Source organism: Strix uralensis, chromosome 15, assembly GCF_047716275.1.
Source record: "Strix uralensis isolate ZFMK-TIS-50842 chromosome 15, bStrUra1, whole genome shotgun sequence".
Taxonomy (NCBI): Eukaryota; Metazoa; Chordata; class Aves; order Strigiformes; family Strigidae; genus Strix; species Strix uralensis.
Window position 1 is genome coordinate 19,654,578 of NC_133986.1, and position 25,721 is coordinate 19,680,298.

At 42.3% G+C, this 25,721-nt stretch overlaps 1 protein-coding gene across 1 annotated transcript in view; it reads right to left on the reverse strand.

The window, feature by feature from the left end:
- Positions 1–5,844: 5,844 nt before the first annotated feature.
- Positions 5,845–25,721, reverse strand: part of MUC2 (mucin 2, oligomeric mucus/gel-forming) — a 51,986-nt gene continuing 32,109 nt past the window's right edge. Inside the window, exons 33-53 of the mRNA XM_074884491.1 lie at positions 25,569–25,642; positions 23,836–24,174; positions 18,500–22,329; positions 17,170–17,344; positions 16,357–16,604; positions 15,024–15,207; positions 14,688–14,892; positions 13,884–14,062; positions 13,350–13,352; positions 13,165–13,234; positions 12,753–12,853; positions 12,556–12,587; positions 12,211–12,388; positions 11,495–11,599; positions 10,853–10,893; positions 10,078–10,200; positions 9,524–9,622; positions 8,743–8,871; positions 8,025–8,064; positions 7,614–7,743; positions 5,845–6,212 (exon numbers count right to left, since the gene is read on the reverse strand). Of these exons, the coding sequence (XP_074740592.1) occupies positions 5,957–6,212; positions 7,614–7,743; positions 8,025–8,064; positions 8,743–8,871; positions 9,524–9,622; positions 10,078–10,200; positions 10,853–10,893; positions 11,495–11,599; positions 12,211–12,388; positions 12,556–12,587; positions 12,753–12,853; positions 13,165–13,234; positions 13,350–13,352; positions 13,884–14,062; positions 14,688–14,892; positions 15,024–15,207; positions 16,357–16,604; positions 17,170–17,344; positions 18,500–22,329; positions 23,836–24,174; positions 25,569–25,642 (6,541 nt within the window). The 3' untranslated portion in view covers positions 5,845–5,956. The remainder of the gene's footprint in view (positions 6,213–7,613; positions 7,744–8,024; positions 8,065–8,742; positions 8,872–9,523; positions 9,623–10,077; positions 10,201–10,852; positions 10,894–11,494; positions 11,600–12,210; positions 12,389–12,555; positions 12,588–12,752; positions 12,854–13,164; positions 13,235–13,349; positions 13,353–13,883; positions 14,063–14,687; positions 14,893–15,023; positions 15,208–16,356; positions 16,605–17,169; positions 17,345–18,499; positions 22,330–23,835; positions 24,175–25,568; positions 25,643–25,721) is intronic.

A 25,721-nucleotide genomic window follows, 5' to 3' on the forward strand; every position in this document is an offset into this window, starting at 1 on the left:
TTTCTACTGGACTCATGAGATTATGATTCTTCCAGCATGAACTGTGGCACTTTGCAGTAAGCAACTGATTTTTTTATGTCATCCAAGTTTCAGAGCTTGCCTTTTCTTGAACACTGTAAAACCAAAGCTGTTTCGTAGGTAGCTGAATATCAATTTTCTTTTAAATTCAAATGACTATCCAGACTGAGGAAAAGCTAGACGAATGAGACCACAGTCTTTCCTCAGGCCTCTGCTTAGCGTGTTGCAGATTTAGCCACCCAATAACTAGCTGCCCTTAGTGTGCTGTGTTTAGCTCAGGCTCCCCGTGTTTTTAAGAAGAATGAGTGTACAGCTCTCATAGGTCCAAAAAATGCTCAACTGCACTAGTCCAAAGGTACAGGCTATGGAAATTTCAGTGCTGTGTCAGGTCACAGGCACTGTGTAAAGCCGTGTTCCTTGATCACAGTTCCTGTTGCCTTTTGTTACTGCTTGGAAGAGAGCTGCATGAAGCAAAGGTGCTCCTTCTCAACCCCAGCTCTGCCATACTTTCTCTCTACTTGATTTCTGCCAATTAGGGTAGTTGTATGCATGTTGCTTAATGTAATATCCGAAGTTTCTTCTCTATCCTGCTCCCCACATACATGTTAATCTTTGTATGATTTGAAAATCCGTGATGTTTTTCTTATCGTTAGGTCAGACTGAGATTAACAGCCTTGGTATGGTCAGGTGGTAGCTTCTATGTGCAAAGATAAGCATTTGTGTGACTAACTGAACTAGGATCTCATGATTAGTCCTTCTATTTAGCCTTCAAAGCAAATGAGAAGGTTTTCACCTGTCAAATATACAATTTAATATGACCAGGAACAAACTTCCAAATGATTCTTACCAGCTACTTTTTGTAAACCATTGCTTATCACTGGAAGATCCATGATTTCCTGGAATGAAGGAAACTCAATGGCAGTTGGGAGAACCTGTTTCTTTGTCAGATGCAGAGAGGAGGCTAGCCAAAAGGTAACATAAAGTGTTTTCTGTCTTTAAATCACTCTGCAACAGAAAGACATTCTGATATGCAAGTTGTTGCACTGAAGAAATTTCGAAAACACATTATGAGTTCTGCTATGTTTGGTGAGTTTTTTCAAAGTCTTGAAATAAGAAAAAAATTACAATAGTGTTTTTCACTGTTCTAGAGACAAATTTGTGAAAGAAATTCAAGAATATTACATGAGTGGTGAAAAAACTGGAACATTAAAGGAAGTCCAGTTTGAACATATCAGATTTTAAAAGGTTGACACTGAAAAAGATCTTAGAGGATTTTCTACGTTAGTGATGGAAATATGACTTACGAAGCCTGGTTGGAAGTTAGTCTGGGAGGTTGCCAGTTAAGAACACAGTTGTTTGTGGCAGCCTGAAAAGATGGAGTTAATTTAGTAAATCTGGCCTAGGAAGAGTGCTACTTAACTTGAAGAAGTTGTTCTGCCTTAAAATTCCCCTACCCCTCAAAACTTCTGCTGGGAGATGGAATTTCAGAAATTATAAATCAATGCTACAGTTATTTAGTTATTTCAGTTTTTGTGGGACCCAAAGTTCGCAAGAATTTTCTTTCCTATGATCTTAGAGTTTGTAAGTCTATTTCTGCCTCTTTTCCCAGTATCTGAGTTTGCTTTGCTCCACAAGTTCAAATAACAAGCACAGTAACTACATGATTATTTACTTTGGGTTTTGCCTTTGCTGGTCCTTTCATTGGGGCTTACGTGCAGAGTTACATGTACTTAGTTCAGTGAAGTGTGGTTTAGCAAAATACACTCCAACAGTAAACATACAGAAAATTTTATCTTCATCTTCCTCTTCTACAGCACAAAATGATAACGTTATAATGCATAGTTACATCACTAAACAAGGTAGTTATTAGATCAGAAATCTCTACCTTGATTATTCTGGGGAGGGTTTTTCGTGTTTTGCATGTGTCTTTTTCCCTTCTGAAGCCCATCTGCCTCACCTCAGATAGCAGCAGTGATTTTTCCATATTGCTAACAAGCATTTTTCTTTCTGCCCCTAGTGTTCCCAAAACGCTTGTCAGTAACAGTTCATACAGCTGTGTTCACTTTATCAGCAAATCTTCTGAGAACTCCTTTTTAACTCCAGAGGTGAGTTCTCACTGTATTACTGTAGAGTTATGTGAACAACACTGAGATTTCAGTGCAACTCCAGGTAACTAGGAAGAAATTGTCTGAGCTTCAGTCTACCTTGGAGAAGACTACAACTGGGAATGAAGCCCATGTACTTCCACAGATAAGGTGCATGCCACAATTGCCTTGCTTCCAGGGAAGCGTGTAACCTACCATAAGGAAGGCTTGGGGTGCATCTAAGGGAATACTCGTGTGTATCTCCCCTAAAGAACCCACACTGCAATGGGCTTTTTCTTTTTGCTTATTAGAGTGGCCAAGTGTGTCAAGAGCTGCACGGGAGGTCCTCAGCTGCAGTGCTCTTTACTCATGTGGCAACAGCACCCTCCCTGAGCTGCAGCCAACCCACGTGGGTTTGCTCCAGCATTTGGCAGTGGTCTCCTACAGCTAGCTCTATGCTGTGAGGAGCTTCCTGTATGACTGAAGCTGCCTGGGAAGGATTTTCTCGAGCTTCCAAATGCCTTAGAGGAGTCTGCACCTGAGGCAAGGACTCAAAATCACAGCCTCTGGCAACCAAGGCAATAATCATGCTACAGGTAAATCCCAGCTTCAGCCTGTATCTGCCCTTCCTTCCCTTAGGGAAAGCAGCAATAAGGCCATGATTTTGTTTTGTTTCGTTTTGTTTTGTTCACCAGAATGTCCAAGAGGGTTCAAGTCATTCTTTGAGGGCCTCAGGGACATGTTCAAACCCCATGTTTAGAGGAACTCTTCTCATCTGTTGTTTAGGGACAATGTGACAAAGTGAGGCCAAACCAAGCAGCTCTTGGAGAGCAAGACCTAGTATCCTGAATTTTGGTGCCTTCAAAGGCTGTGTGTCTAGAAGTCCCACTTGCCTCTCCCCTTTTTTCAAGGCAAAACTAAAATTGTTGAGTAACTGGAGATTAAGAAACTGGAGTAACTGGAGAAAAAGAAACAAAACAAAAAGAAACCCTTTGGCATCAACAAAAGTGGGAGGCTAGACAGAGTCTAAAGAAGAGATGAACACAGGACTTGGGCATGGAGGCATGACAATGTATTAGCCACTCTGCCACCCAGCTGAACTCTGCTGGGGCTCTTGCTACTGCTCCCTTCTTGCTAGACTCTAGAAACAAGGAAATTCCTGGAGAATGGAGTCATTCTTGGAGGCCGGTGGGAGTCAAGTACATTCTCTTCCAGCACCAATGCTTTTTATGAAGCTGCCAATGCCCTTTGCAGTAGGTCCTGCCTGGGACACAATGGGATCAGAAGGTTCCACCATCTCCTCTGAGCCCCTAAAGGGCTGACATTGCCTTGTGAGATATTTCTTCAGTTTGTCCCCTGGGTTTTTCAGATGAATCTCTGCTTGTGACCTGCAGACCCAACAGCTCTTTCTTAAGAAACAAAATGGTAGGACAGATGTCCATTTACTTCCAAGAGGGTTGTGGGAACAAGTAAAAGTGCTGCTCACTGTCACTAATACTCTCTTTGTAGAGATACACAGTTAAAATTTATTTCCTTCCTTCTCTCCAAAAGATGATTTGTGGATTTCTCTGCTGGAAAAAGTTTAATCTGTCCAATTTTGTCATCCAGTTCCAAAGGAAATACAGGTGTGAACTGAACTGCAAAGTTCTAGGTGACTAAAAGTGCAGAAAGGGGTGGAGGTTTGACATGTACAGTTTGACCTGGAACTGCCAAACACTTGTAAGCAAGAATTCTCTGACAGCACCCGCTTTGGAGCCTGCTTGTGGGCAGCACTGACCCAGCACCAAAAATGAAGCGGCTGCTATAATCCAGAGCACTGCAAGGAACACCAACACAAGGAACACTGCGCATGCGTGTAAATTCCTGTCAGAATAATTTTTTTTTTCAGTGCTTATTAAGAGCATACAAGTGTCTGCGGGGAAATACCAACATTCATTTTTCTCAGAGGTAGAACCCTGTACTTGAGGAAGTACAAACTCTCTTTTGGAGGCAGCTTGCTTTTTTGTGTCCTAAGTGATTTTACATTCTTAGCCATAGACTGCCCTGTAGTGGTGAAGCCAAAATCTGCAGCTTTACTGGCTTTTATGCAGGATCTTTTCACTTTCTTATTTAGAAGTAGTTTGTCCAGCACTAGAAGGGACAGAAAGAGACCATGCAAACTACAGAACAAACGAAAAAAATTAAGCAAGGGAGATTTTAGTCTTCAGTGTAAATATAGTGTGCAGCAAAATGCCACTACTGACTTGGAATATTTTAACTCTTTTTAATAGGAAACAAGACAGATTTGATCACACCTTGTATCTCCTTGTCTCCAGAAGGTATTTGCTGCCATCAGCCAAATTTAACTGCAAAAATTAAGATCTCAAAGACAGCTAAATGTCAACAGATTTTGAGAAAAGTGTTTTTTGCAAACGACTCAAGGAAAAGTATGGCTGTAGTGTCAGCCCAGAATTTGTTAGACAAGAAAGACTCTGCAGAGGAAAGTCATCTTGTAAATGGCCCAGGAGATAAGTCTCAGTCGCATCTCACAATGGACTTAGAGATAAAAATCCTTAGAAACTCATACTAAAGCAGAAACCGGGCTTCATTATTTCTGAAGCTTGCTTTGTAAGCTCACAAAACTTCCCCCCCTTCCCCCCCCCAAATTACCTCTCTAATCATAATATTCTAAAGATGCAAAACTTCTGTAGTTTCATTTTCTGTGCATTCCTACCAGTGTCTGCATTCTAAGTTGCAACACATTTGGCAGGGCTAGTAATAGCACAAAATGGTGCCATCAATCCTTTAGGTAGCAAAGATGTTTGTATTCAGGTTGGCTGTGGATCAAGCAGTTACTTTAAGTTCTCAGAAGGATAAAGCACAATTAGTGTTCATTAACAGAGCCAAAATAATACCAAAAGCATTTTCCACACACAACAGAAGGTGTGGATTACCCTCATTGTACTTCAGAAGATTCAAGAGAGATATCCATCCCTCAGCTAATCTCCTTCATCTCCCCTTACAGTAAGATCAGATAAACAGGCACTTTAGAATGCAATTCAGCTAACCTCCTTTGGATGTGTCCTTTATTGTGAGACAAATGAATGTCGAAAATGGCTATTTGTCTCCATTTCCTGTAAAGCCTTGTATTATTAACTTGGTGATGGGCATTTGTTTTGCAAACATTGGAATTTGGAGACCTCTTACTGTAGTACTAACTATACATCACTCAAACACTGACTGAACTTCATATTCTCATAGTTGAGGGACTACTTTCTTAGTGAAAATACATAATTGTGATGAACTGAGACAGTTCTAACATACACAGCTCTGCTAAAATGAGATCTAGTGCTGAACTAGAAGTTTCTCCAAGTCATCTGAATCACTTCATGATGCTTTATTCATCTTTGGCCTTGTTCTGGCAGACAACATCAAATCTGTCCCACCTTACACATTGGGTCCTCCAGACAGTAACTTCTGATATGTCAGTTTTTAAGGAGCGAGAGGTAGATGCCCCAGAAATTTAGGAAGTATGTCAGTTGACCTCCTATAACTTGAAAAAGAATTTTTCTTCTCTTTTAAAACTCAGGCTCATCAAGACAGCACGTGAATAAGTACAAAACCCGTGTTTTTTGAAATGTGCTTTTAATCATTCAGAGAAAATAAGCTGATTATAAAAGGATCCAAAAGGCTGTGCACTTGGAAGAATACAATTTTGTGTTCTTATTTTGTGCACAAATAAATAGAGCACTGTTAAAAACAATCGGAGAACAAACAGGATAAAGGAACTGGGAAAAGCGAAGTTCAAAAGCAGTCAAGGAAGATGGGAATGGTGCATAGTCCTTTTAGTTGAATGCTGGTAGGTTTTTTCCCCTTCATTGTGATGTTAAGCTGATGGCCCTCTTGATACGGTTCAAAGCGCTTGCCTTGTCATTTTCTTCTCTGCTCCGCGACTCTCTAGAGTGTGATGTGCTGCATGTGGTGTCTTGGCAGCTGCAGCTTTCCACATATATATACTTATGGGAAATTGAACGCCCATTGGGGCATTTCAGGTTCACTTTCTTCACAGTAGTCTTTGATTCCCTGCAGCAGGAACATCTGTGGTCCATGGAATTGGCCTCAGCAGAGTATCTGTTAACATGGAAAATGACAACATCACTCTGTGCCAGAAGCCAGCATACAGAAGAGAGGGTGAAATTAGGTACAAAACTCCTGGGAGAGGTTTGGAATAATATGTAGAAGAGCCACAGTTGTGGCTAATGGAAGTGTTAAGCTCATCTGAGAGAGCAGTGGTTATAACAATATGCTTTTAAAATTCATTGCATTTGCCGAGATTTTTTTCTGGTAAAACAATTAGTATCAAAGTCCTAGTAAAAAAACCCAGTGAGTTGAAGGAGCCCAGCTTCCTTAGATTCCTTTCCTCATCCCAGTGCTGATGGATGTTAAATACACCAGATCAACAATTAATGACAAAGCCCTGACCTGAACAAGAAAACTGCATAGACAAGTGGCTACAATGGCATCGCATCAATCAATTTGCTACAAGGGCTGCAATTGCATCATGTGAATCAAAATGCACATCCCAAACAGGCAGTGTTAACAGCAAGGGGAAGCAGCAGCAGCATTTTCTGTTCCTATCTCACAGCAAAGTAATTTTGCGGCCTTGTGTTCAACATCTTCCCAAACACCATTCCTAACATGCAGAATCTGTCAATATCAGGCTCCAAACTGTGTCAAGTGCCATCTTTTTCTTGTATTTGTGTGCAGAGGTCACCACAGCAAGGTTCTAAGATGATAAGGTATTTCAAAATACTAATAAACCCCCTTGCTAATTGGGGTTCAATCTGAGACTAAAGATCAGTTTTCTCCCCTGTAAGGTGCCCTGTGCCATATTCAGTGATAGGCATCATATCACAGTTTCTTTGGGGAGTTAGAATTATGTTTTTCCACTGTTTTAGTAGCTCAGTACCAGGTGTCCTACTAGCCACTTTCTTGTAGATTCTCTCATTTCACAGAAAAATGTACAGGCAAACTACTCTACTATCACCAACCCTAAAGCATTTGTTTTCTAATTTCTTTGCTGTATAAAAATTGTGTGTGTTTCAATCTTCCTTTAAAAGATGTATGTGTATTTCATTTTAGACATTAAATATTGAGAAGCAGCTTTTCAGCTTATGAGCATCAGATCTGGCTGATCTCTGGGCTCATTCCCATTACAGGAAATAATCCATTTTCTTCTGAGATGAAGATCAAGGTAGTCTGACACAAATGATAGCCAAGCCAGCTCTTAATAGATTAATAGACCTTATTATAGCTGTCTGAGTCCAAAGGCAAGTCAATACACTTTTCTGCTTTGTATTAGGATGAATCAACTGTTCAGCCACAGATTTCATTATTTTGTGCCCATGGTTTGGAGAGTTGATAGTTTCAGGTCTTCTACCATTCTGTAGTCTACCTATTCATTGTTCCTTTTATATAAACAAGCTCTCTGCCAGCAGAATTCAAATCTCATTGTCCGATCAGTTTACTTACAGTGAGAAGGTTCCACATGTTCCTTCACATTCAGTCATGACAACTCTGTCCACAGAGCGGCAACCGCGATGGACAATAAAGTCTTTTCTCTCACGGACAGAGCATGGTGAGGTACTATCCAGAGGTGCACCTATAGGGAAAGATTAGAAAATAGTTTCAGTGAAACAGCTTCAGAAGTTCCTTGCAGTTCAGCACTCTCTGAGCTTCACTAGTGCACTCAAAGTATTGTCTTCAGTGGTTTTTCTGCTTCAGTGTAAAATTTCCCAGAGAGATTGGACAGTGAATGCTTGGAATAACAAACATAAATACAGAAGTATCTATTTAAATACGAACATACGGTTGGAAAATAGGTTGATCTAAGAAGAAAATTAATTCTCTGTATTGTTGATTCAGGTACGCTGGCATACTTACAGGTTTTGCAACAACCGTTAGGTAAGAATGTAATAGTTCCCTAAAAGAACAAAGAAATAGGAAAAATAATATTATTTTCTTTTCCAGTATTAAAGAGGCTTTTAGACTAATAACCGAGGAGAGCAATTTCTCAATGACTGGAAATAACCAGCAAACACTGTAGCGTTGATCTGAATAAACAGAGATAATACTCTCTTCAAGACTTGAAATCTACCGATTTACAAGGGATTGTGGAAAAAAAAGAGAATGCTTGGAAGGAAGTCTACAGTTAACATCCTGCAATTTTTTCTCAGGAACAATTCCAAAAAATGTTTTCTCGGAGACTTCTGTATTTGCATGGGGAGTATGCACGGTATTACTAGCAGCCTACTGACTGAAGAGCTTGTGTTTCTGTCACATTCAAGAATACATCGTTCTTGTTCTGACAGGACACCACACAGAGCAGTCAGTGAGGACTTTATAGCTCAGAGCTGACCAGTGTTTTGGCTACTGAGAGACAGCTGCCAGTTATAAGCCTTGAACTCTCACCCAGATATCTTTTTTTATACACTCTATAGGTCTGTGCTTGGATGCAGCAGAAACTTTTGCCCTTGGGACTGAGAAACTTTGGTGAAAGGTCATCAGAGTTTAATTTGACTTTTGCTTCTAGTTAGATGGCTGAACTGAACTGAAGTAATCTATACATTTAGTACAGGGTAAGTTTTCCATATTTACTTACAGGTTTGCAGCTTTCCTCATTGAATGCTGGGCAGGTAATCTCAGATGTGGAAGAGACAAACTGGTTGTGGACTTTTACACAGCTATAAATGGTGCAGTTGTTGTAGGGATCATTTTTAAACTCTCCAGGCTGCAAGCAAAATACAAAATGTAATAAGGAAAGTTGAAGGGAGCTCAGACAGAAATTTTCCTGTCCTCTGATAATGACTTTCCTCTTGTTTCCCAGTCAATTATTTTTATGTTTTGGATACAGATTATTACATGTATTGCAGTATGCCATATGTGGATAGAATCTTCAATTTTACATGGTAATTCCCTTGGAAAAGAAAAATCCCTCTAAAGTGTTTAGAGTACGTTAGAGTTATTAACTAAATCATCGATGGATTTTGCCCAGGGAAAGCTAAACTGTTATATGGCAATTAAGAACAATCCTAACATTTAACCCTACATGGGTAATAAAATTGTTTCATATGCAGGTTTTACCAGTGTTTTTCAGTACACAGAAATCAAATCATATAAAAAAGCCCAAGCTTCCAGACATGGCAAGAAAAACCCTTCCAATGGCATTGGATTTGTCATTACAGGAAGAGCCTTCCAGAAAATTTGATTTAATGAGTCCTTCCTTCAGGCCAAAAAATTGTAGATAGGCTTTGCTTTAGGTGAGCCTCTGATCTTTAGGTGCAAACTTACAATAAGCCTTACATCTGACAAGGAGATGTTCCCTCTCTGAAAGGGGGAACTTTACAAATTTGATAGAGATGTAAGATGTAGAGCATACTTACACTCAAAATGAGGTGCGAATTATTTGCTGTATGTATAACACACTTAGTCTGCACACATCTTCCACAACATTCACCTTTCACTGGTTGATGTTCATATCCCTAGATATTAAAATTAATTAAGAATGAAAGCACGATACATTCATTTTTGAGAAATAAATGAAGACATACTAATGAATTAATTGATGATGCTTCGAAGTGCACTCTAGATTTGTGCCTTTCTATGTCTTTCTGTGTTCCACCCCAACGGAAGACAAGTAATAAAAGCAGGCTATGGATGGAATAAATTAAAGCACTATAAAAAATATTCCTAATAATTAAATATCACTCCATTAATTTCTCTACAGAAATTTCCCAGCTAATCATCCCAATGTGAACTGAATACTGTAAGTTACACAGTCAAGCTTCAAGCACTAGATAGCTCACAGACAGTTGGCATCAACGCTGGAGTTGGACTCTGGATTTCTGCTCCTGTCCTTCACTTATACCACTCATTGATCAAACTACTTTTAACGTACATGGGTATTTTGGTTTTTTGTTTGTCTGTTTTAACTTACCGGTTCACAATATGTGTTGCACGGAATATGTTCACATGAGATTATATTCAGTTGAGTGCTGACGTTAACTTCATTAGTGCAGAAACAATTCTGACATTTATCAACAAAGACTGAGGAATTAGGCTATAAATTTTAAGAAAAAAATGGTTCATATATTAATATGACACGTGTGACAGACATTTCTTACTTTTCAAAAAATCTGTAAACCAAGCAATAGCAAAGGAAACAATGATAAAGACTATTGGATAGCTATTTGTCTAGCCATTTATGAAGACAACATTTGAAATACTGGATTTAATTTAACATGTGTGTTTATTGAAGTCCTATATAGCAATTATAAACTCAGATGTTAAAAAGACAGGTGTACAAATATCTGCAATAAAACAATTACTAGACCCAACAGAATTTATTAGGAATCTAAGTCTGTTTAGAATAATACTTATTTACAAATCTTTTCATTTTTGAAAGCAGAGCCTTAAAACTGCAATAATGTGCTAACAGCAGATGTGGATTGACTTTTAAAATGTGTGCACACTTAACTCTAAACCCAAATCTCTTTCTGATACTGATATACAAACAACTCTTCAGTCTCTTTCATACACAACAACCTTTTCAGAAAAGATTTAGGCTTTGTGAAATTGATCAACTCCTGACAGGAATTAAAAAATTTCTAAAATATTGATTGTACTAGATAACCCTCCTCATAGAACTTCTGATAAAGTATATTAACTGGTCTTTTAAGCATCTTCAGAAGACTGTTGAAATAGAAACTTACCAAGAACTCAGCATTCTGATGTACACAAACCCTTTTGGGAACTGTTAACAAACAAGAAGTTAGGTGGTTACACAGGGGGAAAAAAAGAAAAGGTTTTCACCCCACTCTAGTCAAACTAAGTTCTTCCACAAGGAATCATATATGAATATGGTCAAATATATTGGTTATTCCCCATTTCTGGTAGCAGGTATGACATATATAAATACTGCATGTGCAAAAAGGGAGGAAGATTTGGCCCAGTATACACAATCCAACTCATAGCCAAGAATGTCCACTTAAAAGGTACAAGTAGTTCCTTGTTTCAATTACCTTTTGTAAAGCTATATTCTACTGAGGATGCTTACGGGGACATTTTGCTAGATTAAGGTGAGACTACAGTCCCAGTTAATTCTGTAGCTGTCTTCACATGTATTTACAACCAGGAAAATTGAACTTGAGCCACCTGAGCTATATCTGATTTCATAGCTGCTCTTCATAATCACAGCAGTAGTAACCAATGTTAACAGTAACCAATTTGTAGAATCTGACTGTGTTTAGTTCCTCTTTCAATAGGCTATTGCATACAGTCTTACCCTGATGCTAAATTATGTAATATACAATGCTAATAATTGTAATATATTTATATATTTTCAAGGGACTTACCACACTCGTACACAGGACAGCAGTGACCACTGGGAATATGAGAATGGACTTCAAATCCCAGTGTACATTTGGGGGCTTTAGTTGTACACAAGCTTGTATTGCATTCTGAAAAAAAAGGAATAAGCCAGAAAGTACACTAAATCACAGCTACTAGAAATGGACATCTATCTTAGTCTATCTTAGGATAGACTTTCCATTGCTAAGAAACAGTCCAGAACCTCTTCAAAGAAACAAATCGCAGAAAGAGAACATATTTTTCCTAGTGAATTCAGACACTGGACTGGAGGACTGCACTAGTTTATGAAACTTTTTCTACTATGTAATTACCAAGTGTAAAAAAAAAATCACAATTCTTTGCAGAGTAGAAGTGGACAACCATTACTGTCTCCAAGGTTGTAGGCAACTGTTGCAAAATGAAAACCCACATACAATTTCATAATCTCTCTGCATTTTACTTGAATTAATTGTGGTTGTGAACTCAATAACGATAGACTCAGTTACGTTGAATCCCATAATTGTAAATTCAATTATGCTGAGTCAATGCAATATTAAAACATATTTTCCCTAACAGTGGGCAAGCTGATTTTAAAAAGCGTGAGGAAAGATACTATTTTGTGACTCCCTGCTGCAGGTCTCTGGTGCTAAAATAGTTCAGTTCTCTTTTGCTTTCTATTTCTAAAAGGTATAGAAAGATTAGAAACAAAGTATAAACTCACTACAGGTGACGATGGGGCAGCAGAAGTCCTCAGAATTGACTTCATTGACCTCATAGAAGCCTTCTCCATCACAACTGGTCTTATTTTGTTTGGCACATACATGAGGCTCACACACAATGCCACTTCCACCTTCCAGGCAAATACAGTCCTGACAGTCTATAGTAAACTTTTCCCCAAACTGTCATTAAGGAAAACAAAGTGAGTGACGGCAGGGTTACCAATTTAAAAGAACAGAAGTAAAAACAAGAATGGGGAGACCACAAAACAAGACTGGATCAGTGGAGACCAGTCTCCTCTCCTCACCCCCAGCCTCTACTTGAAATACAAAAGTATATGGCAGCATACCTCTCTTGGTATCTTATCCACTCCAACACAGCCTGTGAAAATATAAAAATAAATTTCCATTACCACTCATAGAACAGTAGATATCTCTACTATTTGTTGTATGAGTACTGCATACAGTCAGATCTATGTTGCATACATTGAGAAGGAAACAACAAAGAGGAAACAAACATGCATCCAAGTGAAGCAGTAATACTCACCACAGGTTTTCACACAGACATCCACACCAGAGTCATACAGCATTGTTCCATTAGGACAGAAACAGCCTTCCACTTGTTTAGTTGAAGTTTCGTTTTGTTGACTGCACGAGACAAAATATCAGAGGTACACCAAGAGTGTCATGGGCATGGGGAGGAGGATTATGCCAAATAACCTTTCACTGGAGATACAGGGGCAAATGATCTGCACATTTGTGATTTAGGGATTGTCAGTGTTCAAGTTTGGTATAGCCAAACAACATAAACAGTACAGGCATACAGATTTAGGACAGTGGTACCAAATCTGACAGTCAATTTAAGACATGACAGGAGGCTGATTTCTCTCATCCACCTGTGCATTAGATGTGACTGAACAGTTGTATGAACTATAACTAACAGTGAAGAAATTATTTACCTTGATTTGCAGGTTGGCTCTTTAAGAGGACCACATGCTCTGTATTCTTTATCTGAGGGGCATTTATAAGCTGGAATGGGAGAATAAAAAGGAGGAAGAGCTCAATAACAATATCATATAAAAGCCCCATGACCTTATACCAAGAAATTAAACACTGACTACTCATTTTTCTATGTATCTTTGACAACCTTGAGAAGCGAAGAGGAAAAAAACCAGATATCAGACTCATGATTCTGAATGAAATTATCTTACTCAATTTAGCCATAGAGATATAGCACCATACTTTACGTTAAGGAGATAAAGCCAAGAGTCTACATCTTGATTACAATTTTTTTCATCATTTCAGTCTCTTTTGCACAAGTTCTCAGAGGGGAGTGTATTCCTACCCTCTGTCATCTTACTACAGCTGAAAATGAATTCATATGTCACTAAATACAGAGTGATCTGCTGATAGCTGCAAAGCACAAAACTGCCTGTGTACAAAAAAGTATCTACTGATACAGGTATTTCTGGCACAGTCAATAGATGTATATTTTTGCAGGCTGATTTATCATTTCCATTGTTAAAAATGTCACCTGTAAAATTACTTAAGTAGCTGGTGTGATTTATTGATGTCTTCATTGCTCGGAAAGCAGTATGACTTACTGTGACGACATTATTGCCAAAAAAGTTCCATATATGCTTCCCTAATAGTTCAAGATAAACAGCAAAATACTTACAGCAAACGCCATTGGTGTGACTTCTCCAGTCAATGCACACACTTTGATCAGCACAGGTGGCGGCATAGATCTGCAGACTTGAGCATTCCAGGTCTAAGTTGGGAAGCACACAACTATCAAATACGCAGGCTGCATAGTACTTTTCAGGCTCGACAAAGCCATGGCATGGCTCGAACACACTAGAGGCAGAAACATTTATCATTATTAGTTATTGAATAATCCATAAATTCTTCAATGTACATAACATGTGGCAACAGTGGTGCTTAAGGAGATGTGAACAAGGACTATTAGTGAGGCATTTTTACTAAGAGCACTTATCTAGATTGTAACTTTTCAACATAGCTTAAAGCATTCTCCCCTCGCCTACAAAACAGGCACCGATATTTTCTGTCCAGGAGCTACATGAATATTATCGACTCTAAACATGAACTACTTTTCTAAAGACATTTTGGTTGATTTTTTTTTTTTTTAAATTCTAACACAACACTCTAAAAATGAAGACCTCTGTTTTCATTGGACTATGGTTTCTGCTGAGTATGGGAAAAGGCAAGAGCATAGGACAATGGAAGGCAGACAGCACAGAATAACATGAGAACATCAAGAAAGGTTAATGTAGCAGCCAGAGGGTTGGAAGCAAACTGTCAGCAAAGAATGACATCTAGAAACAGTAAAAAGAATGGAAGCAACTCACAAAGCCACAAGAAATGGAGCGATAGTTAGAAACACTTTTTATTGAGAAATGAATCCTAAAATTGCCACTTAATTTGAAGATTAAAGCCTCATAACCCCCAGAGGAATGTGTACCTTCCCAGAAGAAGCTCGCAGATTAAAGATTCTTTGCAAGGCTTCACTGGGGTTGTGATAGGTGCTTTTGTAGGAGTTAAGCCTGGAGAGCACTGTGGTTTGGAGGGATCAACAACTTGCCAATGATCTGCCATGGTTTGACAGTTTTCTGCAATGTTTCCATTCGGCAACATGCAGTCATCTGCCGTGTTGTTATTGCAAGTACCTAAAATTGGTAATGGGAGAAAGAATTCACTCACAGATTTGTTATGAAATTCCATTCATCTTTGTGGCAAGGCTGTCATTTATCTGTTTGTGGTTTTCTGAGAGTACAAAAATTACAAGAGTAAGCCTTACCACACTGTCCATGAGTGTTGTTACCAAACAGGCTGTAGGGCATTCTGATGGAAAAGGACAAGCCATTGTAGGTCACATTCATCTTTAGTTCAGGGATTTCCACTACACGATTTATGCCTGACTCATAGATAGTCAAGCCAAATTTTTTATAAGGCAAAGCCACTGCCTGTTTGTTTACTGTCACCTAATAAATAAAAGAAAACAGAAAAGAAGCTTATATTTAGTTTGACTTTAGAAAACCATTGCCTGTTCATTACTTTGCATTGGAGGTAGAATGTAAAGGCAAATAATGTGCTTTAAGTTTGTAACAAGTATCCCTGTGTTTCTTTTTATTTTACTGGAAAGTCGAACTTTTCTGAGTCAAAGAATAGGCCTATGAGCTGCTGATAAACCAGGCTAAAATTCAGAGTTAAAACCAGCTAAATTCCAACACTCAACAGATTTATTAGGGTGACTATGGCATTGAGGACACCCTATGAAAGTGCAATATAAAATTCTCCTAAATTCCTAGTGCACACTGTTTTAACTTTCTTGGCATAAAGGGAACATGCTTGTAGGAAAATTAAATGAAAGAAATAAACCAAAATCTGTATCATTTATTTAAATACAGTAGCCATGATATATCTATGGAACTAACACTACTACTTTTACTCAGCAGTGGCAGTTTTCCTTGCTTTGGACAGGTCTAAATGTTGCAAATTTTCATAAATATGCTGCAAACTAACTTGTAATATACCCACACAGTAATGGACAAAAACTCCACAAAAGCCTGAAAATGAACTCTTCTCACCCAATTTTGAAGCCCCAAAGCTGGGCCATCATATTTATCAACAAAACAAATGCATAAGTGCCCCTATTCTGAAAAATTAAAAAGGTGACACCAATCAAAGCTAGCAATGGTACTTCTAAAAAATGCTTAAGCCCAGTACTTTATTGTTATGCCTAGTTTACATTGTATCCTCCCATTCAACATTTATTCTCTTCTTTTGTTACATTAATATTAATTATAAATTAATTTATTTTATATCCTTAACTCTTAGCAATTTGTCCATGTTTGTGTATTTAGGAGACATGAGGCAACTACTTGAGCTTAAAAAGGGAAGAAGTTGTAGAATTTTTTCCCCATATTCAGAGCCACAAAAGCAGTCCTTCAGAGATGTCCTATTTTATAATCCAAACTGATATTAAATCTAAACCACAGATTCCTTTTAAATTTTTTTCTAACATTGTGAATATGTTAGAATATGTTAGAATTGTGAATATGTTCACAATGTACAGGTTGAGGCTGTACTAGTATCTTAATCAAGAAACCAAAGGTAACATTATCCGATACCTCTACTTGTAGAGTATTAGGTTTGACTGTTGCCATGCGCACTTCCTGAGTCTCATGTCTCACAATGAGTGTTCGAGGACAGGAGACTACATCCCGTGCATCACAATGGTAGTTATCAATGTAGACACCAAAGTTGTCAACTTTCTTATTAATCTCCTCCACAAGGACGTATGTACAATTCCCTTGATAACTGTAGTACAGTCCATCAAAAGTCATGTAATGTGGGTCTCCCCAGCCAGTGCAGTAGCCTGCAAAAATGTACAGGTGGGTTAGCTTCTTATGGCAACATACAGAATCAGATCAGACTACAAACAAAATCTGTAAGCGTGGGATTCATCTCATCTAACTTAAATATTTAGATTTTTAGAGTGTATATGTCAATGCATGAGCTCATTATCTAGAACTCATCAATAACAGAGAAAAGCAGGCACTTTCAGGGCACAGGTCATCTGACATTTCTGATAGACAACTGAGAATAGGATTAACTGCACCCTAGCTGTAACTTTACCAATAGTCTGAACAAGTAATTTACATGTAGGCTTCCAGCCTGTAGATGTCTGCATCCGGACACTTAAATCCTGCCTTGGGAGACCAATTTATTCTACTAACACAATAACTATGTAGCAATGATGGTAATTTAAGTACAAGCCCCCAATTAGCTAAAAAGAAACAATTAAGCACACCAAACAGAACAACACTACAAGTCTGAGGGTCACAGCCTTGTGCGATACTTGTCCCTTGATAAATATTGTTGCTCTTGACAGTAATATTGTTCCCACAGGAGATAAAATATTCAACAAAATATATACTTACAATCACACTCCCAGTGCCAGCAGCATCCATCCTTATCAATGACTTGCACAGGAGAAAGCCCATTGGCACATGTAGGTTTAGGAGGTGGATTACAGACTATGGGAACCACCTGGATTATGTTGTCTTCTATACATATTGCCTGAAAGCAGTCACAGAGCCACCACGACTCACCTGGCTGTGTTTGGAAAGAGAAGGGAGGGGGAAGAGAGAGACAAACCTTATGAAGCAGTGGGACTGACAACAGTTATGCCTGCATAACTTTTGAAGAGTTTTAAAATGCCATATGATTATTGACAATTTTTTGCCCACCAGAAGTCTGAAAATGGGAAGGAAGTGCAGCAGTCAGCACCATCAAGGCCTGCAAGATGAGCTAGCACTACGGAGGGCTGCTAAGTGAAAAGCATTACTTATAAAAGTCAAGCCAGTAACCTGAAGTGGGAATTGACATTTTTAGTTTCAGCTACCTAAAAGTTAGATGTCTGATCTAATTTTATCCCTCTCTCATCAACAGTGAAAGACCCCAATCAATATCAGTGATCAATATATGGTCAATCCCCTTCCATGAATGCCTAGAACAGATTAACAGCTAAAGCTACACAGATAAATAAAGTTATTTGGGGAGTAATGTCTAAGGTGGTTATGTGCATACATTCTGACTGTATACAATTTTTCTACCTTCCACCAGTTTTTCAGCCATGTACAATTTTTCTCCCTGCATATCTACTGAGCAAGTTGGTAGACATTTAAGCTGTGAGGAGGCTTTAGAAATATAAAATACATTAGCTTGTCTGTCTCAGATGTGGAGGGTTCCAAAAAACTCAGAACTCAAATTTCACAAGCATTTGAATGTGGTGATCTGTTTCACAGTCCTCTCCTGAAACCAGACTATGATGAAGTATAACCTCATTCCAAACTCAGAATAGTACAGTGGTTTCTTGTTGGGCAGTACTGTAAACACACAAACAACTTTTCCCCACTCTGGACCTATTCAAAAGCAGAAAGAGAAATGATACTTTAGAACCACTTAGCCCTTAGTTACCTCTTCATCAAAGCCTTCCTACAATGAAGAGAAACATAGAGCAGTGATAGATTCTCTTGAAGAAAGCCTTTTTAAAAATATCCCTGAAGAATTCATAGCAGTATATAAGATATCAAACTGAAGATCATTGGAAGTCATGTTGATACCCAAGAAAACAGAAGGGAATAGAATGGACTGATACTTCCTTTTCTATCCAGATTAACACCAACTCTGTATGTTCCTAACACTGAAATATTTGTCTAGTTTCCATCCAAAGAAGAATGCTAAAAAAACTGCATGAAATCTACTTACTGCATAAGACTCATTAGGTAAAATAGAACAGTTTCTTCCAGGAGTGCTGGATGGTGGACTTGTAGTTGAACCAGGTGGAGTAACTGTGCTGTACGTAGAACTTCCTACAACAGTGACCGCACTTGATGTGGCAATTGGCCCAGAAGTAGTAGTTGAGACAGATGAAGTAATTTCCGAGGTGGTGGTGGTTGCAGTGACTGTTGTAATACTAACAGACGTTGTTCCTGAAGTGGTGGTAAAAGATTGTGTTGGAGTTGTACCAGAGGTGGTGACTGGCACTGGTGGTGTTGATCCTGTTGGTGGTGGTAGCGTAGTGCTGGCTGTAGACCCTGGGGAAGACGGTGCTGAGGTTGTGGTGCTGATGGTGGCAGTAGGTGGTCCTGTTGGAGGGCTCCCCGTCCCAGTGGTAGTGGTCTCCTGGGTAGACGTTTGCGTTCCTGTTGTGGTGGTGTGGGGAGTGGGTGGTGAGGATGTGGGGGTCGAAGGGGTGGTTTTGGTGGTTGATCCAGTTTCAGTGACTCCAGTGGTGGTGACTGGCACTGGTGGCGTTGATCCTGTTGGTGGTGGTAGCGTAGTGCTGGCTGTAGACGCTGGGGAAGACGGTGCTGAGGTTGTGGTGCTGATGGTGGCAGTAGGTGGTCCTGTTGGAGGGCTCCCCGTCCCAGTGGTAGTGGTCTCCTGGGTAGACGTTTGCGTTCCTGTTGTGGTGGTGTGGGGAGTGGGTGGTGAGGATGTGGGGGTCGAAGGGGTGGTTTTGGTGGTTGATCCAGTTTCAGTGACTCCAGTGGTGGTGACTGGCACTGGTGGCGTTGATCCTGTTGGTGGTGGTAGCGTAGTGCTGGCTGTAGACCCTGGGGAAGACGGTGCTGAGGTTGTGGTGCTGATGGTGGCAGTAGGTGGTCCTGTTGGAGGGCTCCCCGTCCCAGTGGTAGTGGTCTCCTGGGTAGACGTTTGCGTTCCTGTTGTGGTGGTGTGGGGAGTGGGTGGTGAGGATGTGGGGGTCGAAGGGGTGGTTTTGGTGGTTGATCCAGTTTCAGTGACTCCAGTGGTGGTGACTGGCACTGGTGGCGTTGATCCTGTTGGTGGTGGTAGGGTAGTGCTGGCTGTAGACCCTGGGGAAGACGGTGCTGAGGTTGTGGTGCTGATGGTGGCAGTAGGTGGTCCTGTTGGAGGGCTCCCCGTCCCAGTGGTAGTGGTCTCCTGGGTAGACGTTTGCGTTCCTGTTGTGGTGGTGTGGGGAGTGGGTGGTGAGGATGTGGGGGTCGAAGGGGTGGTTTTGGTGGTTGATCCAGTTTCAGTGACTCCAGTGGTGGTGACTGGCACTGGTGGCGTTGATCCTGTTGGTGGTGGTAGCGTAGTGCTGGCTGTAGACCCTGGGGAAGACGGTGCTGAGGTTGTGGTGCTGATGGTGGCAGTAGGTGGTCCTGTTGGAGGGCTCCCTGTCCCAGTGGTAGTGGTCTCCTGGGTAGACGTTTGCGTTCCTGTTGTGGTGGTGTGGGGAGTGGGTGGTGAGGATGTGGGGGTCGAACGGGTGGTTTTGGTGGTTGATCCAGTTTCAGTGACTCCAGTGGTGGTGACTGGCACTGGTGGCGTTGATCCTGTTGGTGGTGGTAGCGTAGTGCTGGCTGTAGACGCTGGGGAAGACGGTGCTGAGGTTGTGGTGCTGATGGTGGCAGTAGGTGGTCCTGTTGGAGGGCTCCCCGTCCCAGTGGTAGTGGTCTCCTGGGTAGACGTTTGCGTTCCTGTTGTGGTGGTGTGGGGAGTGGGTGGTGAGGATGTGGGGGTCGAAGGGGTGGTTTTGGTGGTTGATCCAGTTTCAGTGACTCCAGTGGTGGTGACTGGCACTGGTGGCGTTGATCCTGTTGGTGGTGGTAGGGTAGTGCTGGCTGTAGACGCTGGGGAAGACGGTGCTGAGGTTGTGGTGCTGATGGTGGCAGTAGGTGGTCCTGTTGGAGGGCTCCCCGTCCCAGTGGTAGTGGTCTCCTGGGTAGATGTTTGCGTTCCTGTTGTGGTGGTGTGGGGAGTGGGTGGTGAGGATGTGGGGGTCGAAGGGGTGGTTTTGGTGGTTGATCCAGTTTCAGTGACTCCAGTGGTGGTGACTGGCCCTGGTGGCGTTGATCCTGTTGGTGGTGGTAGGGTAGTGCTGGCTGTAGACCCTGGGGAAGATGGTGCTGAGGTTGTGGTGCTGATGGTGGCAGTAGGTGGTCCTGTTGGAGGGCTCCCCGTCCCAGTGGTAGTGGTCTCCTGGGTAGACGTTTGCGTTCCTGTTGTGGTGGTGTGGGGAGTGGGTGGTGAGGATGTGGGGGTCGAAGGGGTGGTTTTGGTGGTTGATCCAGTTTCAGTGACTCCAGTGGTGGTGACTGGCACTGGTGGCGTTGATCCTGTTGGTGGTGGTAGCGTAGTGCTGGCTGTAGACGCTGGGGAAGACGGTGCTGAGGTTGTGGTGCTGATGGTGGCAGTAGGTGGTCCTGTTGGAGGGCTCCCTGTCCCAGTGGTAGTGGTCTCCTGGGTAGACGTTTGCGTTCCTGTTGTGGTGGTGTGGGGAGTGGGTGGTGAGGATGTGGGGGTCGAAGGGGTGGTTTTGGTGGTTGATCCAGTTTCAGTGACTCCAGTGGTGGTGACTGGCACTGGTGGCGTTGATCCTGTTGGTGGTGGTAGCGTAGTGCTGGCTGTAGACCCTGGGGAAGACGGTGCTGAGGTTGTGGTGCTGATGGTGGCAGTAGGTGGTCCTGTTGGAGGGCTCCCCGTCCCAGTGGTAGTGGTCTCCTGGGTAGACGTTTGCGTTCCTGTTGTGGTGGTGTGGGGGGTGGGTGGTGAGGGTGTGGGGGTCGAAGGGGTGGTTTTGGTGGTTGATCCAGTTTCAGTGACTCCAGTGGTGGTGACTGGCACTGGTGGCGTTGATCCTGTTGGTGGTGGTAGCGTAGTGCTGGCTGTAGACGCTGGGGAAGACGGTGCTGAGGTTGTGGTGCTGATGGTGGCAGTAGGTGGTCCTGTTGGAGGGCTCCCCGTCCCAGTGGTAGTGGTCTCCTGGGTAGACGTTTGCGTTCCTGTTGTGGTGGTGTGGGGAGTGGGTGGTGAGGATGTGGGGGTCGAAGGGGTGGTTTTGGTGGTTGATCCAGTTTCAGTGACTCCAGTGGTGGTGACTGGCACTGGTGGCGTTGATCCTGTTGGTGGTGGTAGGGTAGTGCTGGCTGTAGACCCTGGGGAAGACGGTGCTGAGGTTGTGGTGCTGATGGTGGCAGTAGGTGGTCCTGTTGGAGGGCTCCCCGTCCCAGTGGTAGTGGTCTCCTGGGTAGACGTTTGCGTTCCTGTTGTGGTGGTGTGGGGAGTGGGTGGTGAGGATGTGGGGGTCGAAGGGGTGGTTTTGGTGGTTGATCCAGTTTCAGTGACTCCAGTGGTGGTGACTGGCACTGGTGGCGTTGATCCTGTTGGTGGTGGTAGGGTAGTGCTGGCTGTAGACCCTGGGGAAGACGGTGCTGAGGTTGTGGTGCTGATGGTGGCAGTAGGTGGTCCTGTTGGAGGGCTCCCCGTCCCAGTGGTAGTGGTCTCTTGGGTAGACGTTTGCGTTCCTGTTGTGGTGGTGTGGGGAGTGGGTGGTGAGGATGTGGGGGTCGAAGGGGTGGTTTTGGTGGTTGATCCAGTTTCAGTGACTCCAGTAGTGGTGACTGGCACTGGGGTTGTTGATCCTGGTGGTGTTGACTGTTGAATAGTGGTGCTTATCGTGGACACTGTACTTGTTCCTGTCGTTGTAGTTGTTGGAAATGGGGTAGATGAAGGGGTAACTGTAGTAGTTGTCTTTGTCGGTGTTCCTGGTTGAGTTGTTGTTTTCTCTTTAAGATGGAGAAAACACAGTAATTTATTTTAGTAGGCAAATTGCATTTATTAACTTTATTTCATTTTCTTATATGCAAATGAAATTCAACTAACCTAAGCATATGGTGTTGAGATAGGAATAAAGCAGAAAGTGTTTTACTAATGGCTTTTGCATAACAGATGGATTATTTAAAATATCTCCTGTCTTGAATGGGAGACATTGATGTAAACACTTTATGAACAGTTAATGCCGTATGGAACAGCTGTGTGTAGTTTTAACACTTTATACTGCATAGAAGAGTTCAGCAGTCCTAAATCCAGGGAACTGATTGATTTGATCAGTGAACTCTTTTGTTAATTCTGTATTGCTGTCATGCTATATTCTATAGATAAACCATTATTCCCTGTGGTACTTCATGTGGCATGTTCATACCAGCATTTATTGTGCTCAGAGTCATTTGATTCTAATGAAACTGAGCAGTTGCTGGATCAATTTGTGTTCCATATCTAACACCCAGGTCTGTAAGACTACTCACCCAGAAGCTATTTTGACATGCTAGGAACCCCATATTCACTTTTCTGCTTTTTCCTTCTCACATGAGCAAGACAGTTTTCAACTCTCGTGAGACCCCACCTGGAGGACTACCTCCAGCTCTGGGGTCCCCAGTACAAGGAAAGACATGAAACTCTTTGAGAGGGTCCAGAGGAAGGCGACAGAAATGGACAAGGAGCTAAAACACCTCCCCTATGAAGAGAGGCTAAGAGAGTTGGGGTGGTTCAGCCAGGAGAAGGCTCCAGGGAGACCTTATTGTGGCCTTTCAATATAGAAGTAGAGCTTATAAGAAAGACAGAGACTTTTTACCAAGGTCTGTAGTTACAGAACAAGAGGCAATGGTTTAAAACTGAAAAAGAGTAGCTTTAGATTGAACTTAAGGAAGAAAATTTTTATGATGAGAGTGGTGAGACAATGGAACAGCTTTCCCAGAGAAGTTGTGGATGCCCAGACATTAGAAACATACAAGGACAGGAAGAATGGGGCTTTGAAAAACGTGTTGCAGTGAAAGATATCTCTGCTCATAGCAGGGGATTTGGATTAAAAGATCCTTAAATGCATCCCTTCCAACCCAAACTATTCTATGTTTGTATGATTTTTTAGGAAACATGCATCAACTACACTCCCTCAGCTGCCAGTAAACCTGAATTTCTCCCATAACAAGGCAACAAATGACAAAGAACCAGAGAATTACTTATTTGTTCTGAAGTTGGAGGCAGAGGGGTTTTGGTGATTATTTCTGGTGTTGGGAACGTGCTTGCAGTGGTTGGAGTTGGTGCTGTTGTGCCAGTACCAGTCGTCGTTGTCCCTATGGTGCTGCTGGTGGTGCTGCTGGTGGTGCTGCTGGGGGGCATTGTGGTGCTGGTGGTGCTGCTGGGAAGCTCTGATGGTGTTGGCATGGGAGCGGTTGTCGATCCAGGTGGATGGGACACCGTGCTCATTGTGGACGAAGGTGGGGCTGTCGTGGTACTCGGGGTGGTACTTGGAATACACTCTGGTATGTCAGGAACGCAGCAGAGACTGATCTCATAGTTGAGGCAGACAGGCATTGGTACTATACCTCCTATGACCTGATCACTGTTGTTACAGATGAGCCCTGTGTTAACATTGCATTCCACTTTCTGCCCTAAATCTTCAATGCTAACATCAGGGAATTGCTCCGCTCTGCATGAAATATTCTCAGCTTTCGCGCATACCCAGGAGGAGTTGTGCTTCAGAATATTCTCAAAGGTTTCATAGTCACCACTGTTTCTGTCAGAACTATTTGGGTAACTCACATCAATCCAGTCCGTCCAGATGCAGTCACAGTCTGGGGGACAGCAACAAGAGGAACAGTTAGAAACAGACAGAAGAGAGACAACAAGCCGGGGCACCAGCACACTCGCGGGCGGTGCTCTGGGCGTCCACTGCACATAAGGGTGCCTCTCGTGCACTGCTACACCCGTCAGCCAACCATGGCCACAGCAAAGCTCACTTGAGTGTGCAGCCCTCCCCTTCTTGGCCCTACAAAGCATACTAGGGCCAAATCAGGATGCAGGCACTGCCAAACCATGTGTGTCTCCCCCTTGCACCTAGGGCACATTGCTGTATTGGGCTTCCCTTGTGCAAAAACACTCAAATAAGGGCAATATGTGAGGTGGGGAAGGACTAAGCAGGGACTCCTGCCATACTCTCACTTTCTCGTGCCACTCACACTCCCTCACTATCTCAGGGAGAAACCAAACACCAGGGAAGCCCGTGACCACAAAGGAAGCAGGCGCAGGATGCACAATACTGCCAAAACATCAGCTTGCTTCCCAGCTGCGTGCAGACAGCTGGAGAACAACCCTTGTGGGAAGACTGGGAGAACCTGTCTGCCCAGAGCCTTGGTCCGTAGCAAGGGGCAACCCACGCTCTGAAACCTTTTCCCAAGCCCTGCCAGGGAAAACCTTTAATGTTTCCTACAGCCAGAACTGCAGGTGAGTGGAGAAATGACCACACATGCGATGCAAGAGAAGAAAGGGAAGACAGTCCACACAACTGTGCCCAAACAGTGCCTGAAATGACAGTGCCACAAAACCAAGCCCCACTCCCATTGCACACCATGGGTCCCACTCAGTGCATTCTCTCCAGATGAAGGACGAGGTCCCACAGCAGCAAAAGCAAGATTTTCCCATCACTTCAGTATCTGTCTAAGCTGGGCAGAGGATGGAAAAGAGAAAAGGGTGGAAAACCTCCTAATGTTCCCAATAATCAAAGCAATAGAACCAAGAACCAGAAAGATATTGTGCACTTTCTCTCCTAAACGGAGAGCTCAGTACAGGACCCACTCTACTCCAGCTCTCGTGAGACCCCAGCTGGAGTACTGCCTCCAGCTCTGGGGTCCCCAGTACAAGGAAAAACATGAAACTCTTTGAGAGGGTACAGAGGAAGGCCACAAAAATGGTCAGATGGCTAAAACACATAGCAGGGGACTTGGATTAAAAGATCTTTAAAGAGGTTCTTTCCAACACAAACTATTCTATGATTCTATTATTTTTTTAGGAAACATGCATCAACTACACTCTCTCAGAGTGCAAAAATTAAGCCATACATTAAGTTGTCAATAAACCTTGATTTCTCCCATTATAAGACAACAAATGACAAAGAACCAGAGAATTGCTTATTGCTTTGAAGTTGGAGGCAGAGGGGTTTTGGTGATTATTACTGGTGTTGGGAACATACTTGGAGTAGTTGGAGGTCGTGTTGTTGTGACAGTACCAGTCGTCGTTGTCCCTGTGGTGCTGCTGGTGGTGCTGCTGGGGGGCATTGTGGTGCTGGTGGTGCTGCTGGGAAGCTCTGATGGTGTTGGCATGGGAGCGGTTGTCGATACAGGTG